The 21,070-nt window shown below is 48.5% G+C and overlaps 1 protein-coding gene across 3 annotated transcripts in view; it reads right to left on the minus strand.

Annotated features, from left to right (window-relative positions):
- Positions 1 to 21,070, minus strand: part of TBX5 (T-box transcription factor 5) — a 45,874-nt gene that overhangs the window by 17,628 nt on the left and 7,176 nt on the right. For all 3 annotated transcript variants that reach the window (XM_072952944.1, XM_072952945.1, XM_006204782.4), the window contains 4 exons: positions 19,440 to 19,559; positions 18,486 to 18,633; positions 14,658 to 14,810; positions 6,533 to 6,624 (listed from right to left, as the gene is read on the minus strand). In XM_072952944.1, coding sequence (XP_072809045.1) covers positions 6,533 to 6,624; positions 14,658 to 14,810; positions 18,486 to 18,633; positions 19,440 to 19,559 — 513 coding nt within the window. The remainder of the gene's footprint in view (positions 1 to 6,532; positions 6,625 to 14,657; positions 14,811 to 18,485; positions 18,634 to 19,439; positions 19,560 to 21,070) is intronic.

The raw sequence follows: 21,070 nt of genomic DNA on the forward strand, positions 1-21,070 counted from the left end.
GAGAGGACACTGTTGCAGAAGACTGGAAAAAGTTCAATGATGATAGTTAAGATGGACAACCATGACCCAAGAGGGGACCCTCTTGGGACAAACCATTTCACCATGTAGGGTGGCTCAGCCTCCCAAACATAACCGCCTTCTGGTTTTACATAAATGCACACTTTCCAGGGGAAGCCACCAAAAGTACAGCGAGAAGTGGGGAGTTCATGCCATCTCCACATTGTTGTCCTGGAAATCACTCACTAGTTGGGCATTCCCCTTACCTTCAATGACACAAATGAGAACATAAGAGCGCTCACCTTCCTTGTGAAAAATGACCATTTGAGGTTAGGCGCTGAACAGTCATTTAAAATCAGGAAGGAAGGGGTGGGAAAAGGAGGGAAGGTTCCAACAGAGGGATTTTAACCTTTTAAAGGTCCCGGACACCATGAATCCCCTAAAATTGCACGAATTTTTTTTCTATTAATGTAGAGTGAATTTTCCAGACTTCCTTGCTTAAGCAGATTTTCAAAAGGAATCTTAGATTCTAATTAAGAAGCCCGACCCTAAAGGAAGAAGACAGAAGAAATGACAGAACACTACAGAGACAAGGGGGTGGGTGGGGGAGAATGGTCAGTTCCTAATGAGGGTGGGTAGAGACATCCATGTCCTGGGGCTGATAAAACCAACCTACTCATTTTACCTGGGACATCCCAGGCTCCAAGCTTTCCTATCTGCTCTCTGGTTGGGGGACTCAACATTCAAGCCCACCAATCAGAGACTCCAGGTATCCCAGCTCCAGAGACCACTTCCTGCCAAGACACGGGGAGCCCATCATGAAGCCCTCTGAAGCCACCACAGCTGCACTCTGCTACCCCAGTCACGCTCCACAAATGCTGTGTTTGCTGGAAAAACCAGGCATTGCTCACTGCATGTGAAATAAAGCAAGAAGCGCTGGCGGGAGCACTTTGCTGCAGCTTGTTCCTATTCTGGGGTTTGTCTGTCCTTCCAAGAGGACCAGCAGCAGCCCTGGGGGGAGAACGGGAGACTCTTTCCATCCTGAAGAAACCAAGCTCACAGCCAGGCCTCTGCACTTGGACTGGCTATGTGGCCTGGGACAAGTCAACTTGCTTCACAAGAACCTGGATCCCATCTCAACATCTAACACAATCCAGCATCACCCTGGTCTGGGGACCAGCGCCAGGCGCCCCTGCGCAGTCTGGAGCAGTGTTAAAACACATGGGCACACTCTTTGTCTCTCCTTCCACCTAGAGGAGGGTTCCCTGCCCTTCCTCCCAGAATCTGGGTCTTCCTTAATGAGTCCCAGTCAACCAAGAAGATGCAGCAGGAGAGACACTACCTGCTTCCAAGATCGAGTGAGCAAAAGCCCCGTGCTTCCGGCTGGTTCTCCGGGGGCAGCCTGCCACCACGGAAGGAGTCTGACCCCCCTGAGTCTGCCACACTAGGCAGGGCACCTGCACACGCTCCAGCGGGCAACCCTGATGGGCTCCCAGCCAAAAGCCAGCATCAACCACCAGTCGTGGGGGTGTGTCAGCCTGGACGTCCAGCCCGTCAGGCCTTCAGATACCCGCCGCCCCCACCAACACCTGACTGCCAGCAGCAACTGCCCAGATGCATCCTTCCCAAATTCCCAACCTGTGGACTTACTTCCCAACATCATGAACTAGTCCAAAGTGCTTCCCCGGGACTCCCGCTTTGCCCCCCACACAGTGATAACGGGGGATGCCTGATCTTTCCAGAGGAATAGGATTTATGGAGCATTCCTGAGGGCTAGCAGGTTGCAACTGGATGAAACTGGGAGCACTAGGAGCTCATCATGGAATGACTGAGGGTGCCTGGTACTTCCCGCCCCTTTAGCGGGCTGCAGCTCCATCGGAAGCTCGGCGCCAGAGCTCTGGCTGCCCTGGATTTAGTCTCACGCACACACAGCTGATGGCATAGCTCTGAGCCCGGGGCTCCTCAGCCAGTCCACGTGAAATTTAGGAGTAATCTGTTTCATGGCAATAGTAATTAGGACACACGCATTACCTCATTTCATCCGTGCCACGACCCCGGAGGTAGGTTCTATAATTATCTCCCATTTTACTGACGAGGCGCTGGAAGCTCAGAGGACAAGGGGAGCCCTGGAGCTACTCAGTGCAGCAGCCCGGACCCCCACTCCAGAGCCATCTGTGGGCCCTGCCCCTCCCTCAGTGGGTTGATTCACTTTTGTATCCCCAGTCCTTGCATAGAGAGGGCACTTCATAAAAAAGCAGCAGATCAAAAACTGAATAAATAAATGACTCTCCGGGGTTCAGTTTCCCCTTCTGCAAAAGAGGGAAGCTTGGACCAGATGCTGCCTCCTGTGACCGCTCCTCCCTCCAGACCCCCATGCTTCCAGGGACAGCCCTTCTGACAGTGTCACCTGTCAGTGAGCCATGCCAGCTGGCTTTCAGAGATCTTCAGAATCTCACCCCTCCTCTAGAGCCCAAGACTTGTAGATCCCTGTCCACTTCTCCGATCCAACCTAGAAAACCCTTCTTCCCAACAGAGTCAAATCATATTCATCCTGCAAGGCCTGGCTCCCATTCTCTCCAGAAAGGTGCCCTCCCCACTCCCTGGTGGCCCTGGCCCTGGCCTTGGCCCCACCAGCCCCTTTGACTCCTAAGAAGTTCAGAACTGGTCTGAACACATCTTCAAGATGGAAGCAAAGTTCAAAGGAAGCAACGTTCTGTGAAAAACCAGGGCCGAGAGCATTTCCAACAGCAGGGAAGCTCCCACGTTTTCTCGTTAGAATGAGAATTCAGGTGTATTCCCAGACTTCTGTCATTTATGTATCACCTTGACATTGTTCGCCAGATCTTTCTACCATCTCTCCTGCTTCTCAATCATTTCTCGTAAATAATCAGCCTGAACATTTCTTCCTCCCTCCTTCCTCATCGCCTTTCCTTTTTTCCTTCCTTCCTTAGAACTTCATCTCATTTGAAGCCTATGAAATCGATCTGATGGGCCTGCGTGTCTGCACGCCCTCCAAAGTTATCTCCTCTGTCACCAGGGTCAGGGTACCGCAATTCGGGAAATATTGGTTTTGAGGATAAGACGTTTTTAAGCCACAGATTAACCTTTTGAAATAACCTGGGCACATATTTTAATCAGTCGGCTAGAGGCCGGCATTGCAAATGGTTTTATTTCCTTCTCTGTGCTTTGCCATCACTTCCTCGGGTTCATGGTAAGCAGTTATTCCTTCTGTAACCAGAAACCATAAATAAATGTTGGAAAATAACGGAGACACCATCTGCCTTTTCCAAACACGGATTACTTGGAGAAGAGAGAGAGTGGGGTGAGTGCCCAGGCATTTGCCAAGCTAATCCAAAAGTTATTTATGTGGAATCACTGCACGTCAGTGCTCAGCCCTGCATCAGCCCACCCCTCGCCCTCCGTGCGACTGTCGGCATTAGAGGAAATTTCATTCCTCCTGCTTGGCTCCCTGAGCCAGCTGTCACCGGGTGTGTGGGGGACAGGAAACAGGATGACAAGATTAACAGGGAGCCTGCCGTTCCAGCCGGGCTGTTATCAGGGCCGTCTCCGGAGAACCATCTTCCCCACTTGTCACTACCTACTGCGACCTGGGAGCAGGGACCACAGCCCAGAAGAAGAAACTCTGAACAAGGACAGAACTGGGAGTCATGAGGAATGTTTCCCCAAATCAGATCATTTTTTTGAGCATGGGCTACAGGCACTCTACAGGCATTTTCTCATGAAACTCTTCTAAGAACCCTAGAAAGTGGAGGTGCTATTTCTTCGTGCCCATTTCACAGATGAGGAGGCTGAGGCTCCGTGAGCTTAAGTCACTGGCCCAGGGTCGCACGCTGATAAATGTGGAGCAAGGATGGAACTGAGATTTGTCTGACTCCAAAGCCTTCCACTGCTTCACTGCCTCTCCTCCCCAGGGGCCCTCTCCAGAGAGCCGGACAGATGATCCTGTCCACTCTCCCCACCTGGTGAGTGGTCATTTCAGCCCTCTTGGTCCCCAGTGTAACTCCTAACTTGGCCACAAAGACACACGTGGCTCTCAGGCTGAGAGTTCTGATCCAATATGGTAATCACAGGACCTACTGATGACCAAGCACCCTTCCTCCCCTCCGTCCCCAAGTGCCTACCCAGGAATGACACCTCGTCCAACCTCAGTGAATTGACTAGGGGATGGAAAGGGCAGCCAGTCCAGACCAAAGGAGAGTCCCCTGCCTAACAGCTCACCAGCTCTGTTGTTCAGGGCTTTAGGAGCGAGCCTCCAGGACTGCTGACATTTGAGCCCCTGAACACTTGGACTTGACTGCCTGTCTCTCCTTCGATGTCCATCATCTGTCCAAACAGCTTCCCAAGTGTGGGGCCCTGGCCTGGCGCAGGAAAGCAGTGAGGGCTCCTGGGAATAGACTTAACCCGGACGACGCGAGCCGGGGCCAGGGGAGCTTCCTGGAGGAAGGAATATCTACAAGCAGGCCTCAGTGATGGCAGGAGATGGCCACGTGACAGGGGAGGAAGGGACGGAGACTGAGGCAGACTACACCTGCTGTTCAGAGGGCCGAAAATCACGGTAAGAAGACAGATTTGGAGCAGCTCCTTCAGCAGGATTGAGAGGGCGAGGGGGACACAGGTGAGGAACCAGGCTGGGGGCGTGGCCAGGCCGGCTAGGAAGGGCGTGGCCAACCACGCAAAGGACTCGGGACCTTTCCCTGAGGGCAGCTGGAAGCCTGGGAGTTCCAGGCTGTGGAGTAAGCGTGTCTGACTTACGTTTTACAAAGATGTGACTGGCAGCCGCCTAGAGAATGTCTGGGAGGGGAACAGAGCTGAAGTAAGATCTAAGTGGGCTGGGAGGCTGTGGTGGGGCGAGGATGCTGGTGGCTGGAATAGGCAGCCTGCAAGAAGAAAGCAGGCGAATTCCGAGACAGGTTAAGAAGGTAGAATTCACAGAACCTGGAGACTAGTTAAGTCTGAAGGGATAATTTGCAACACCTTAAATCCATGATCCCGCAAGTTCTTGAACTTGTGGGAAGGAGGGACGATGTGGGCGGATGCATAAACCCCTTTGGTTTTAGGCTGAGATGGGGCAGCTTCCATCCAGTCCCTCCCTGCACAGCCTGGACCCTAACCTGCAGGAGGACCGGGTCAAGATTTTGCCCATCAACAGCTAAGCTCCTGCAATGACAGATGACCCTCATCAGAATGCGATGGGGGTTTGGACACTGTTGAAATTAAAACCTGGCACTCCAGGCCTAGGGCTGAAAATAGTTTGGCCTCTTTCAGCTTTCCCTGAGATTTGTGGTTCACTTTTCCACCAACTGTAGGCTAAACCCAACTCCACTTTCAAAATGTAAACACTCAAAGCCAAAAATGTTTTTAAATGATAATTTAAGAACTTAGTTTCACCACATAAAAGCATCTTACAAATCCACAATCATGAAAGAAACCAGTTTTGAATGTGGGAATTCATAGGAGCGTGGGGTACGTGTCACACCTGAAGATAATAGCATATTTATTTTTTAAAAGCATGCAAAATTAGATCTAGTAAGCCTGCTATCTACGAATAATTTCCATGGCATGTATTTCTAAACCCAACGTTAAAACCACAAACCCGCAGACTTTCTCTCCCTCTCTCTCTCTCTGTCTCTCTCAGATCTCTTGTCCTCCTTTGAATGAGTATGTCTGTCCGTCTACTCAGCCTTCCCTGTTCGTGTCTTCCAGCAAGGATAAGGGAAAGCTTCCTAAACGACCTCATTTTATTTTGAAACACTAAACCCAACGAAAGGGGAGGGGAAAAAATTTCTTGGTCAAAGGGATCAAGATGTATTTCTAATTCTCTTGCCATATGGTAAGTTATTCTGGGAGCCTATGGAGAGGTAGAGAGAATGTTTAACGAAACTGGCGATGCTTGTACAAGCCTTTCGAATCAGACCCAATTCCCACTCTGTACATTCACTCCAACCCCTTCTATTCATCATATCAGCGACTGAGACCACAGGATATGTAAAAATACTGAGCAATTTTTATCACCAGCTTCCAATCCCCGCCCCCTCTCCCCACCGTGCCTTGGATACCAAGTTTGTCTGTATATAACCCCCAGGAAATCAAGCCATTAACTTCCCTTTCATTGACCAAGAGCTGTTGCCAAAAGGAAAATCATTCATCAGCTGTGACTTATGGGAAGAAAGGGAGAGAGGACTTCACTCGAGGGAGAGAGACAGCAGAGAAAGCGGAAGAAGTTGTAGCTTTTGTTCCCGAGGCAGATGGAGACCACCTGAATCCCTCGGACACGCTCCTCACCCCCGGGAGATACGCCCTCCAGGTTGCCTGCGAGAGGAAACCACGGGTGAGGGTTATCAGAGCCAGGTTGAAGAGGCTCTTTCTCCTTTTTCTCGGTGGTGAGCGGGGTCCCATTTCTCTGTGCCTGCTCCTCTGTGGTCAGGAAGGCAGGAGGGTGCTGCTAGCTCACCTGGGTGATGTGGGGAGGCAGGAGAGGATGCAGAGGGGGACGGAGCCCAGGAATCTTTCTTACCTCTGCATTCTAGACATTCTGTGCAGCTCCATGTCATCGCTGCCCCGGAATCCTTTGGCGAAGGGGTTATTCTCAATCTTTAACTGGGTGATCTGAAGGAAGGGAAGAGAGAATTGGTTTTCACGGGATTGCTACAAGACTACCTGAGGCTCGACTAATAATAAATGTCATGGAAACGCAGCCTTGGGCAATCCAAAGAAGCAAATTAAGCCAGTCACGTCAACGTGGACCCACCACTTCATTTGAGGGAAGGCTTTGAAAAAATGTCCTTGATCAGACTGCTTTTAAAAGGGGGAAAAAAACCTGGTTTCAGTTTGCCTATTAATTGGACTCATACTCTGCATCATTCTGGCCTGGTTGGCTTTTTTTTTTTTTTTAATCTTAGCATTTTGTGTTTCAGACACAATGTAAGCCTCAACCTTTGGTCCCCACCCCTCTTCCCTTTGGAAAATTGTACATGTTGACACAATGTCAACTTCCCGTAGTGTGACAGCCCCCATTTGGAATGACTTGATCATTGCTTTCAAAATCCTCCCATGCCTCTATAATAGCCTATAATGGAAAAGAATCTGAAAAAGAATATATATATAAAGAATATATATATATTACTGAATCACTTTGCTGTACACCTGAAACTAACACAACATTGTAAATCAACCATACTTCAATAAAAAACAAAAATAAAAAACAAAAAACAAACCAAAAATACAAAATCCTATTATGCCTCACTTCACATCCATCTCATAGCTTCACAGGTACAGTTGGCTAGCTCCGGTGGAAAATGGTGTCTAATTAAACACCCACGTACGGAATTATAACATTTATGACAGCTACTGAACAAGTCCAAACCTCTTTCAGTGTCCAGGCAAGAAAGAGAGAGCCCTCTTCTTAGAAATTTCTGTTGCAATGTAGAAAACTTGGTGATAGACCAGGGTCTCTGGTTCAAGGTCCAGAATTTTCATGTCAACCATCAACACAGATTCTGTTAGCATGAGTGTACAGTAGCAGATCTAGGTTAAAAAGTGCATGGAGTTTGCTAGAAGTATTCCCTAAAAGCTGTGTGTAAACTGAATTTTTATATATCAAATCACTTTATAGACACCAGCCCGGCATTCATCAAAGTTCACTCATTCAAAGGTCACCTTCACCATCATTATTTTATCTATGTAACCCCAGACTCCACTGGTCTGCTTAATATTTTTATTTAAATCAAACCACTTTTTATTTAAATCAAACCACTTTTTATTTAAATTAATTTTGTGAAAAAAAATCATATCACTTCTCTAAATGTCAAAGTGGAATCACCTGCTCTTTAATGAAAAGAAAATGAATATATCAAATTCTCTCTAGTGGTTCCCACAGAGAGTTCCAAACCTAAGGCCTTCCTTCTCTTTCCTGCAAGGGGAAATTCAACACATGTAAAGAAATATTTAACACAAACTGGTACTGGACTGACTCTCTGTCTCTGATAGATGAATGTAAAGATGATTGAAACAATGACAATTTTCTCTCTGTGAGTCCATGATATTCAAATGCTCACAAAAACCACCCCCCCCCAACGCCTGGCCACCCCAGGTAGTATTGTTATAGGCTTAGAGAAACCGAGTAATTGCCTTGATAAAGTAGAAGTAATTAACGAAGGTGCCACAATTTGTCCATTTAGGGGCAAGCATTCTTCTATGCTCTGTTTTCTGGAAGAGATGGCCTTATAAAGTTTCCTTCTAACTCCAAGACTATCACGAACATAAAATAACTATATACGTGTGTGTGTGTTCACCATAAAAATATATGTAAGATTAACATTTTTAAAATGTTATATGATTGCAACCATCTGACATTTTGGAAAAGACAAGACTACGAAGACAGCAAAAAGATGATCAGTGGTTGCCAGGGGTCAGGAGGGAGGGGTGGAAGAACAGGGGACGTACAGAGGACTTTCACGGCAGTGAAAGGATTCTGTATGATACATAATGGTGAATACATGTCATTATACATCTGTCTAAACCCACAGAATGTCCACACCAAGAGCAAACCCTAATGCAAATGACAGACTCTGGGTGATGATGTGTCAATGTGGGTTCACCGACTGTAACAAATGTCCCACGCCGGTGGGGGATGTTGATGGTGGGGGAGGCTGTGTGTTGAAGGGGATGGAGGATACGGGAATTCTCTGTACTTTCCACTCAACTTTGCTATGAACCTAAAACTTCTCTAAAATATAAAATAAATTTAAAAACTTATGAAATATGTGTGAGTATTTATATATATACACATTTCCTCCTCCCACATTTTTTTAAACTGTACCCATTCCTGCAACTTTCTGACTTGAACTGACTCTTCAGAATGAGTAGAAAAACATCTAAAATCTCTTTGGAAAACCATCTTTAGGGGGAGGGTATAGCTCAAATGGTAGAGTGCATGCTTAGCATGCATGAGGTCCTGGGTTCAATCCCCAGAACCTCCTCTTAAAAAAAAAATCAATAAATAAGTAAACCTAATTACCTCCCCTGCAAAAAAAATTTTTTTAATTGTCTTTACAATGTGCACTCCTCAACCCAGTTCTATTTTAAGTCCCAAAGCCCATCACCTAGAGGGGCTTTCTCTCTCACTCAGGTTTTATGACAATAGGATGCAACCCAATTGACCATAAATCATTTTTTAAGGAAAGGAAATTCTCAAAAAAAAAAGTTAAGTAAAAATTAGATCATTTTTTAAAGAGGCAGAAGGAATTCTTGCCCCACTCCCTGCACCCCCACCCCACCCACCCAGTGACTGAAGCCAGTCCCTGAAACACTGAACAAATCAGGGAAAGGCATCAGGGCTGAATCAATGCCTAGTCCATGATGTCACTGCTCCACCAAGAGCTTAGGACAAAAAATTATCCTGAGGTAAAAAAGAAAAGGCTGGGTTTTGGTATTTTATCAGCAAAAATCTTTGGCTCAAACCCATTCCTTGCACCTCAGACAGGTGTTGTACTCCCTAATCCTTGCTCATCTTGCCATAGCTTCCAGAAATATGATTGCCTAAGATACTAACCACTATATATAAAATAGATAAACAATAAGTTTCCACTGTAGAGCACAGGGAACTATATTCAATATCTTGTAGTAACCTATAATGAAAAAGAACATGAAAAGGAATATATGTGTGTATACGTATGACTGAAACATTACGCTGTACACCAGAAATTGATACAACTTCGCAAACTGACTATATGTCCATTTTTTTTAAATGGTGAAATCGGGAGGCGGGGATAGCTCAAGTGGTAGAGCACGTGCTTAGCATGCACAAGGTCCTGGGTTCAACCCCCAGTACCTCCTCCAAAAATAAACATACGTAATTACCTCCCCCTATACCAAAATAAAGTAATTAAATAATACAATAGTAAATAAAATTTTTTTAAATGGCAAAAATATGATTGCATAGGATAGGCACAATTTGCTCTACGTACACATTGATGTTGATCTCAACTATGTCTTGCTCTGTGGACTTGAGTGTAGATGCATATGGGATGTACGAAGCACCCCTGAAACACGTTCACATACAAGCTTAGGTGCAGATGAAAATGTCCGTCTTATTTCATACATGTCCCCTCACTGACCATAACCCTGTCTATCAAATATGCTGCGTGTCAGCTAGTCACTCACGGGGGCACACACTGATACACCTGGAGGTCTGCCTTCTACCAAAAGGCTCCACTCAGACTGCCTTCCATTCGTCATACAAATGTACTCCTTCCAAAATCAGCACCAAACCGGATATCCGGGGCAGGGGTTTTGGGTGGGGGAGAAAAACAAATATAAATGCCAGCGCCAACCAGTGAGACAGAGGTTGTAAAAATTAATGAGAATAATTGTTGTGAATTCTTGCTTTTGAAAAAAAAAAAAAACCCTCACGAGAGCCAAAAATCTTAATTATGTCTCTCTATTAGGGGTTCATTTCCTGGTCCCAACCAGAAGGCTCGTACCTCATAAATACGGTCTCCATACACAATGATTTAAGCAGGAGGCAAATGCATTTTAACGGCAAAGTAAGTTAATATCGGGGGAGAGGCACGCTTGCATACAAAGCCATTGTTGCAAAAAGCGGGGCAATGAAATGCCCACGTGACCTTTTTTTAACACCTAAATATTTCTAGGGACTGCTCTGGGAGCTGCTGACAACTGCAGGGAAAACCTTACAAAAACGTGTTTCACAGAGTGAACGTCGCTAGGGAAGATTCGAGTGTTTAAATATCTTTTTCAAGCTGTCAACCATCTGGGGAAATAACTCCCAAATCCAGCCTGGGATCACAGCTGGGCTGAGGAAATAACGCCGTGTCATAAGGAACCCTGTGGTACCGACTACAGCGTAAGAAATGAACTCGGCCACGTACCTGCCTCCACCTGGTACCTGTATGCAACCATCAGTCTGGAGGCACTGAGCCCTTTAGACCAAAACTTGGTGGCTCATGTTTTTCCAAATTGTCCTGGCAATTTAATCACACAGACTGCTTTTCTTTCTCTGCACACTTAAACCCAGAGCATCATAATGTTTGGTAAATACTCCTTGGATCGACAACACGATTAGGGAATGAAACAGCTAAACCACAAAGACTAATATTGGTAGTTGTGTTTCAACCACAGTCATTAAGAACTGATTTAAAAATCCCAGTCTTTCAGACTCTCAATTAGGGAAAGCAAAGAGTTTTCCAGAACCTGCGTTTTCGGATGGAGTTGCCCTGTTAATAAACTAATCAGTTAAGTGATCAATCAATGGATTAATCACTAACAATTTGGTGCTTCCTCTGTTCCAGGCTCTGCCTGACACACTTTCTATAACATTTTATTTTATCTCATTTTAATCCCCACAATGATAATAACAAAAAAAAGTTTCTTATTATCTCCATTTTACAGATGGGGAAAACTGAGTTAAATAATTTCCCCAAGTCAAAAGGATGTGAACCCAGGCAGTCAGCCTCCAGACTCTCACCTTAACCCCACACTAGGGTGAGTAAGAGCTCAGGTGGCTTCTACCCATGAAGTCAGGAATCTCAACACCCAGACCAGGTGGGACAATAAAGTAAAAAAACAGAGTCCACAAATCACAGTCAACCTGACTGCTTATTTAAGTCACACATCATAGATCCATGCAGGGAATGTTCGCAGGGGACTGGATTCAACTGGGAAAGTGCACTGATTCAGACTTAACTCCTGACAAAGAAAAGAGATGCCTTTGGTACTCAATAACTAAAAAGTGGGGGGGAAACCTCATGGCGGGAGAGTGACTGCCAGTTGTCTCCTAGGAAATGTCTCCTCTTCTGGATGCCAGGCTGGCTAAAAAGACCTGTATGTACAGCTCAACTGGGCTCCCTGGCCCAATAAAGAAAAACAGCAATTCCTCTGCAGTCAGCAAACACACTTATATCCACCGCTAAACTTCTAACGGTACTCATTTCATGCTGTGGGTTAAGTCAAATCGCAATGCTGCACACCTTAAACTGATACAGTGCTGGATGTCAATTATAATCTCAACTAACACTGGAAGAAAATGCAAAGACAAAAAATATACACAGGTCCAAATGCATATTTAGAGACTCACGTTTTTTGAGACCCACGAGCAGCATTTAGATAGACAGCCTCCTAGACTGTGCTCAGAACTCACACGTACACACCTGATTTGGGCAGGCCCTCCCTCACGAATGTCGATCACCAAATATATTTGTTGGAGAGGACTTTTAAAAAAAAATAGAAATCTAGGGGGTGTTGAGTATGTTCCTAAGTGGTTACAGGGATAGTTTCATGGAGAAAGGAAAGAAGGAAAGAGAGAAAGAGAGAAAGAAACAGAGAAAGAAAGAAATAAACAGAAAGAAAGAAAGAAAGAAAGAAAGAAAGAAAGAAAGAAAGAAAGAAAGAAAGAAAGAAAGAAAGAAAGAAAGAAAGAAAGGAAGGAAGAAAGAAAGAAAGAAAGAAAGAGAAAGAAAGGAAGGAAGGAAGAAAGAAACAAAGGGAGGGAGGAAGGGAGGGAGGAAGGGAGGGAGGAAGGAAGATACATAGATCAAACTTAACAGATTGTATACTTCAAATATTGCAGTTTATTGTAGTACAGTTACACCTCAGTAAAGCTGGAAACAGAGAGAGAAAGAATGTGGACATCCCCAGGTCTACCCACTCCTGATGGATTCTAAGATCAGAACTATAGAAAGCTTAGGAGTTTCCCCCAAAGGACCTGAGCACCCACGTGTGTCTTTAACAGGTTATTTTCATATGTCTTCCGCTCCTGTATGACCCTGGGTTTTCGTGGCAGGAAAAATAAAATCTGACATATTTTTGGATCCTGTGTCAGGTCTGAGAGACTCTAAGCCTATATATATATACATGGGGAACTGGGCATCCTGGGCGCTATTTATTTCCATTTTTTTCCCCTGTGACAGTCACCACAAACTTAAACATAGGTTTTCAGCAACCCTAGAGGAAATAGGTCTCTAGCAGCCAGACTCAAATTAGCCTGAAATAGTGTTGCAAATTTCAGGGCACTTGACCTTACCATTTTTGCTCTTATTAGTTTAAGGAGAACTCCAAAAAAAAAAAAATCCTTTCCCTTTAAAAATTGCATTTGGGGTGAGTGAGTTTTCTGTTGAAAGGAAGCTTTCTCAAGACCTGGGATCCCAAACAGACTGTGTGGCCTGGAAAGGACCATCCATCACAGCTTGGCCTGGTCACTGACAATCTGAATTTGGAGATTACCCACAGCATTTCATAACTGCCCTGGCTTCACTGGGGCAGATTAACCAGCGCCCAGCCTGCATGAAATGACCTTCATGGGGTGACTGGAGGTTTAGGATGCTAAGCCCATCTCTCACCCTACCCTGGCCTCTCCTGCCTGGCTGCCCAGCCCCTGTCGCTTCCCCCCACCCCACTCTTTCCTTGAAGGTGGGGGAGGGATGGGAGCTGTGGAGGGGGAGGGGCATCTTGTTAAATTGTCCATATGACCTGCCCTCAGTGATCCCATATGGATACCCCCCTACTTTCCCCTCCCACAGCCATCTAACCCCAAATCACCTCATAATGCTCCTAATCGACTACAACCCCACAGTGGCAAGGGCTCCTAGACTGTGCTCAGAACTCACACAAACACACCCCTATATCTTGGCTTTCCCAATTCTAGATCTTTCCATTACAAGGCTTAGGAATCTTTCAATCCCACCCTCCCCTGCAATAAAATGAATCCACATGCACTCAGGTTTCTAAAAGAACAGGCATGAACCATGACAAATCTATAGATAAACCTTTTGTCCTGAGCAGGAATAGAAGATACTCCCCTCAAACTGCAGTTATGGGGCACCCTGTCCCAGTATCACTATCTAGCCTTAAATGCCCAAATGGGGGCCTGGATTTGGAGGAGGGTAGGATCTGACATTGACACAATCCATTTGCACCATCCCACCTCTACACAACACTGCAGCCACCAAAGGAAGCACTGGTCACGAGCCTACCTCCCCCCACCAAGCGATGTTTTTGCAGGATCTTGTCTAAGACCCCAGAGCTTCGATCTAAGATGCTGGTAGCACAGGCTGGTTTTGGTTTTGTTTTAGCAATGCCAACCTTGTTTGAGTAATTGGCCCAGGGTCAGTAATCACTGAAACAATTAGGAAAGCATTTGAAAAAATTCCAAACTCAAGGTTTCCGGCAACACCTGCCCTGATCGGAGTTGAAGTCCATCCAAAAGTCAGGACTGACCCCAACAGAAGAGGTGGCCCGAGGGAGGGTGGCACCAGGGCCCCGCCCAAGAGCACAGAGCCATCCAATACAGGGACCTTTCTTCTCACTGATAATTGACTGAGCGCAGCAGGTTGCCTTCCTGATGCATTTGATGTGGTCATCTATTGTTTGACGATTTTGTTTCTATCTGGTGTATGTTTGTGTGAGAGAGACTGTCATGCCATCCCAAGAATACACTACAAACAGCTGGGATCCTTAGGGCTCAGCTCTGTCGCTGCTCCAGTCCCCTGGGGTGGAAGCTGGTGCCCACTGTGCAGAGGAATGAAAGCACCCATAAAGCTTAAGGTTTTAGCAGGAGACCCCCACGGCTTCATGCAAACCAGGAAGCAGCCCCAGGCACACTGGTTCCCGGGAACTGGGCTCACCTTGTGGTTCTGGTAGGAAGTCACCGCAATAAACGCTGTCTCAGGAAAGACGTGGGTACAGAACGCGGTATTTTTTGAGCCAAATCCATTATTTTCGTCCGCTTTCACGATGTGTAATCTGGGCTGGTATTTGTGCATGGAATTTAGAATAATCTAAAAGTAATAAAGAAAATGAGATTGTAAGAAAAATCAAAACCCCTTTGTTTCCATAAAACCACTCCCTCCTCCCCAAAAATTAGGTTCCTAATAACAGGCTCTTGAAAAAAAGGTCCAGGTTTTTTTTTCTTTTGTGTTTGAAAAGGAGCCAGTGATTTCATTAAAAAGAAACATTTCAAAAATGACAATTTCCATCCGAAAAAGCCAGGGTAATATTCCAGGAATCTACCCAAAGCACACACAGCAGTAAATCAGAAATCTTAATAACGTTTGCTTAATAAATTAACTCCCCTGCGTAGGGCACTTCCCGCCCCCAGTGGGAGTGAAGCAAGTTTGGGGCAAGGAACTGGCGCACATTCCCCTCCCCTCCCGGGAAGACTGGGCAGCAGTTCTGGAACGAAATGAAAGAGAAAGCAAACAAATAAACAAGCCAGCATGCAAATAATTCCCCCCTCCCCCCCCAAAAAAAAACCCCAAAAAACTCAAAGAGATGCAAAGGAGGAAATGCAAGCATTTGCAGAACTGGAATAAAAAAAATCACAGGATTGGTCCTTTGTTTGGAGAATGTGCAAAGTGGAGTCAATGAAGAAGAGAGGAAAATGGTGAGGAAGGGGGACCTTTAAGGAGGTAAGATGGGAGAGGGAAGCACCCCCTCCTCCGACCCCCAACATCAAATGGAGCCTGGTTGCTCTTTGAGGCTCCCTTTTTCCAACCTGAGAGCATATCGGGATCGATGACCCACCGGAATTATGTCCAGACTTGGCCCCAGACACGACTGCGGCATCTGCTTTTGGGGGAATATTCTTTCTCCTTTCTGTCTTCTCCACGTTTTGGGGAAGGGGGGTCCCAGGGACAAGTGGGACCTCACTACTGTAGCTGTCCTGTTATTGCCACCACCATTGTTAATATTAGGAGGGGGGCCTGCAGGCCCCACACTCTTGCTGGAGCAGATCTATCTGGAGGCGATGGGTAACTTTACTAATAAAACTGAGTTTGTTGTTGCGATGACGCCTGGGGTTTGATGCTGCCGGGCGGCGGGTAACCTTAATATTTACCAAAACGTTCTGATCTCTACCCACCGAATGGGCGAACTGCCGCGTTTCGCTGGCGGAGAATCTGGCCTGCCTTTTCCCCAGGACCGCAAACTGAGCGGTGGAAATAGTCTCAGTGTCTTTGATTATTTGCATTGATGACCCTGGGGCAGGGTTCCTGGGCCAACCCTCGAGACCCGCCTGGAGGGGGGGGAGGGGAGCACGGCCCGACCCGGGCCGGGGGAGGGGCGGAAGCCCGGGACCCCGCGGCTCCCCGACCCCGGGCCGCGCGGCTCTAATCTCCGGCCGTCGCGGCCCGGCCGCCTCCCTGGCCGATAGCGACGCCGGCCCGGGCGGCGTGGCGACAGAGAGACGCAGCGGGGCCCCGCCGGCCGCCGCAGCCCCCGGCCGGCGCGGCCATCGTCCCGGCTTAGCCAAATTGCTTTGACGGCCTGGGACAGTGTGGAGACATCAGCGCGAGGGTGATCTAATGGCCCTTAATTTCATTAGGGAGGCTGCGGACTCCGAGTCCGGAGTTTGGGGTGGGAATGCGTGGCAGCTGGGGAGCCCGGAGCCGCTCGGAGCATCGCTGCCTCTTCCGCGGGCTCGGAAGGACCTGAAACCCGCAGGGGTGCCAGAGATTCGTGCAGGCGCCCGCCCCAGGCGTCCACCCCAGCGCGACCCCTAAGGCACACCCAAGCCCGCAGAGGGAAAGCTAAGGAGCCGAGATGAGGCTGGAGGTCAGTCCAGCTTCCCCGCACCAAGGTTCCGCGGAGGCCCCCACCAAGGGGTCCTAACCTCCAGAAGGACGCCATCCCGGATGGCGCAAGCGGGACCTTTACAAAATGGTCCCCTTTCCCCAGCGCATAACCGAAAGAATCCATTCAGCATCCGCAGGTACACAGCACGGGGGGCCAGCTCACACCCACGCAAGCTGGAGGTGGTGGATGGCTTGAGACGCACCAGTACCTAAACGCTGCAGGCAAAACACCCCGCCAACAAGGCCCGGCATTTTGCCTAGAAAGCCTCCCTCTGCACCTTTCTGCTCCTTTCCTACAGCGTAGAAAGGGAATGGGCCTTCCTTCTCTCTTCCCCAGTGGCCAGCAGTCCACTCTCACACCAACCACGTGGGGAGCGGCATTCGGGCGCATCAGTGGAGGACCCAGCCGTGCCCTTCCCACCACGGACCATCGTGGGCTCAGTGCTTCAGCCTTAAGGCCCAACAAGAGCAGATTCTCATTTGGACCTTCATGAACTGTCCTCCCTCCTCCTGGTCAAATGCATTCACATCCAGTCCCCTCAGGTCCCCAAAGTGGGGACCATGAGTTTGTCAATTTTCTCTAAAGAGACAATGGGGCAGGACATGGACCACTTTTGAAATTAAAGAGACCTAGCCTCAAACCCCTGTTTGAGGTATATGACCTCGGGCAAGTCACTTCCCCTCCCCTGGACTCCCAGCTACAAAGGCTGTGTATTTCTGCCCTCCTCTCTAAGCCACTATAAGGATCAAATGTCCTAAGAGAAACCAGCCCACTTGGATGGTGGCATCATCAAACCAAGGATCCTAAACACTGAATCCAGTGACTGCATTCTGTCCTGGTGATTATTTCCAATGAAGAGATTTAGGGACATTTTTCTCTAAATCAGTGTTTTGTTTTTCCTTGGGGAAGAGAGGATGGTACCCAATGGAGAATCTGCTAGAAGTTACACATTCTCTCGGAGGGTGGGGGACTATATGTTCAATATCCTGCAGTTTAGGGGGGGTCACCTAGCCCCTCTCTGCTGGGGCCAATTTAGACTCCAGGTATTGGACCCTGATCTGGGTTTTCATGTTCTGAGCACGGTGGGAGGAGGAGGGAAAGCTGGAAGCTAGGCGGGAAAAAAACATATGAACCCAAGAGTTTCGAGCTAAAAGGGGGACAGGTACTACATTCGCCTCTGGTGGGTTGGTTTCCCCACCTGTAGGAAGAGGAAGCAGGTGGCCAGAGTCTCCCTGTCAGGCAGAACATCCCAATAATAAGGCAAGATCTGGAAGGAGGTAGGTAAGGTTTACAGCTCCCTCCATGGTCCAGCCTCTGCGGCCTGTGCTGAGCACCCGCTCAGCTAGAGGGCCCATGCCTTCTGCAGGACTGAAACAACCCCCCACCCATAACCGCAAATGAGACTGAGCCAACAGGAATTCCAGGCCCCAAGCAAACAGCTTTAGTCACCCCACGACACCCACCCCTCAACAAAGGCATATGTGTTGGGTGCTGCGGGCAGCAGGGATGCAGTGAGAGCCCAGGCCAGAAGAACTGGGGACCCAATTGCCAGCCCCCCAGGAAAGACACAGCCAGAGTGTGGAACAGTGGTCCCCAGGGAGGACGTATGAGTAGGAAAGAGGTGGAGACAGAGAGGAAGGATTGGAGGTGCGAGAAATAGAAGAGAAAAGAGAGTAAGAGGAGAGAAAGGAAAAAGAAAGATCAGGAAGGCAGAGGGAGAAAAACACCCAGGTGGGTGAAATGGAGCAAGAGCGGGTGCAAAGATCCAAGAAGAGAGAGAAAGTCCTGGAGAAGAGGGAGAGGGGAGGGGAGGGGCCAGGTCAGAAAGAGAAGGTGTGGACCTGCAGGTGCAAGGAAGGGCTGCTGCGCCAGGTACTCACATGCCCAAAAGGGTCCAGGTGGTTGTTGGTGAGCTTGAGCTTCTGGAAGGAGACGAGCTGCCGCATCCAATGCGCCCCAGTGGCCGGTGAGTCTGGGTGCACGTAGAGGCGGCCCGGCATGGCGGGCTCCGCTTTGCCCGTCACAGACCTAGACCGAGGAGAGGCACGACAGGCCCAGACTTAGCACACCATGGTGCGGGCTGGTTCTTGCACCAGGAGCAGAATCTGGAAATGGCCTGACCCTCAGGTCTCGCTGGGCCATCTCCAGTCACAGATGCCCAGAAAACCTGGTGCCGGTGGCCAAAGACCCTCCCCACCAGGCTCTTTTCTCCTTCCACCTAATTCCTCCTCAGCACCAAGGGTGCTGTGGGGTCCTCCCAGCACCTCTGCCCATGAACAACTGGCAGGCTCTGGAAGCCTGGATGTGGCAAAAAGTCTCGGGAAAACTCCTTGAGGGCTTTCAAAGGAGGCTTCCTCTTCAAGCCTCTGTATTCTTGGCAGCCGTGGGAGCAATGTACCCAAAGAATGGGCCTCTCCTGTCTTGCTTGTTTAACTCAAATACCCCGGGCTGATTTTGCAATTTCATTTAAAAAAAAAAAAAGGCGTGTTCAAAGCAGGTAACTCATAAAAAATAACTGTTAATGGTTTATGCCCCCAGAAATAGCTCCAATGCTTGGTAACAATACCCTTTTTAAAAATCCACAACACTCTGGGAGTAGCAACAGATATCATTGGCACATTACTTTCTCCGAACCTCAGTTTTCTCATCTATAAAATGGGAGCTAATGACTGCTATTTTTCTTTCTCAGGGTGAGGTCAGGAGGATGCGGTGGAATGGGTAGCAAAAACCTCTAGCACACAGTAGGAGCTCAAGATGTTTTTTGGTTCAGTGGGGAGAGGAAGTTGGGTTTGCATGTTCCTCCCTGTCCTGTCCACCTGCCGCGCCGTCCCTACCATTTATTATCCGCGAACTTGTATCTGTGGTCATCGGCGGGAACGATGTCCATGAGGAGAATGTACTTCGTTTTGGGATTAAGGCCGGTCACCTTCACTTTGTAACTGGGAAACATCCGCCTAGGAGAGATGGAGAGGCAGGAGGAGAGACAGGGAGACAGAGAGCGAGAGAAGGAATTAATGCAAATATTGTGAAAATCGTGTCCACACATTGCAATGGAAGAATTGATCTTTTAAGAGCCATAGAAGAGAAAAGTGGACCCTGCTCCACTCTTGTCAAGATCCATCCCACGTTTCCCTCCAAGTTTTGGGGAAGAGATCGGTCAAGAGATGAGAAAGCAGGCTGGGACAATACCCATAGGAGGAAACAGAAACCAGGAGGCGAGGGCTTCTAGAGACTGGCTTTGAAGAAGGCCTGAAAGGGACTCCCGTATTTCAACTCTTGCTAAATGCTCTTTTCAGAACCAGACAACTAATTTTTAATCTGGGGGCAGGAAAAGGCTCATCAGGTTTAAAAAAAAAATAGCTGGTGTCCTCCGCCCAGCCAGGTGTTTTGGGCAATCTGTGCAGCGCCATGTGTCACATGGGCACCAAGGTGGCTGCGCCCTGGGACTGCACACGCGTGGGTGCCCACACACACCTAGCATCCTGGCTTCAGTCCTCCACCCCCAGGGTCCAGGTGGGTGTGTGACCTGTGACAGGAGTCTGGAGCAGGAATTTATTCCTAAATGCCCCCCACGATTTCTCCCAGGCACCTGGCACACTTCCTTCTTTCTTTGGCCCTCCTGCAAAGCCATTCAAAATCCACGCGGATTTGGTTTCAGAAAGAGCTGGGCCCTGCTCGAGCACGTAGGGGGTGGAAGGCGGTTCCGCGGTACCGCATGTACTGGGCCCGCTCCCTCTCCGCGGGGAGGAGTGCGCCCCGGAAAGCAAGCCTTCCTAAAGGACCAGTTGCCGGATCCTGGCTGGCTCAGGGATGGCGGGAAGGGGTGTGTGGAGCCTCCTTTCTTTCTCTGGCCTTGGAGCCTCGCCTAGCAGTGTTTATCTGCCCCAGCGAGCGCAGGGAGGCTTCGCAGGCCTTTTATAGTTAAATCCTGTCGGCTCAGTCTTGGGGGGGAAAAGGAGGCCCCGGCCGCTCCTTTCCTTCCTCGGCGGAATGGGAAGAAGACCTTAGTTCTTTGGTATAAACAGAACCCGCCTCCTAGTTCACTCAGGCCGAGCTGGGGAACAGACGTTGTTTAATTTCAAATAATAATAAATGTCACTGTTGTCAGTTTATTGCGGGAGGCTTCGGCTGGAGAAGCGGTGGGCGTCTGGCGAGGCGGCTCCACCCGCCCCCTTCACACACTCGGTGGCTTGGGCCTACCGGTTCTCTGGCTTCACACGCCTGCTCTGATCAGACTGGGGCTTTCTCTCCTTAGGGACAGGAAGGGCCAGCCCGGCACTGGCAGGGACGTGGCGAGGTTGTCCCCGGGCCTGGGCGCACGCCCGCGCGCATTCACACGCCAAGCTACGGGGATGCACCGCCCTCCCACCCCCTGCCCCAGAAGTCTCGCATTTCTAGCTACAACTCTGCGAGCTTTTAAGAGGAGCTCCGGAGTGAGTGTCTTAACGAAACTGCCGTGTTTATC

This window comes from Vicugna pacos, chromosome 32, assembly GCF_048564905.1.
Source record: "Vicugna pacos chromosome 32, VicPac4, whole genome shotgun sequence".
Lineage (NCBI taxonomy): Eukaryota > Metazoa > Chordata > Mammalia > Artiodactyla > Camelidae > Vicugna > Vicugna pacos.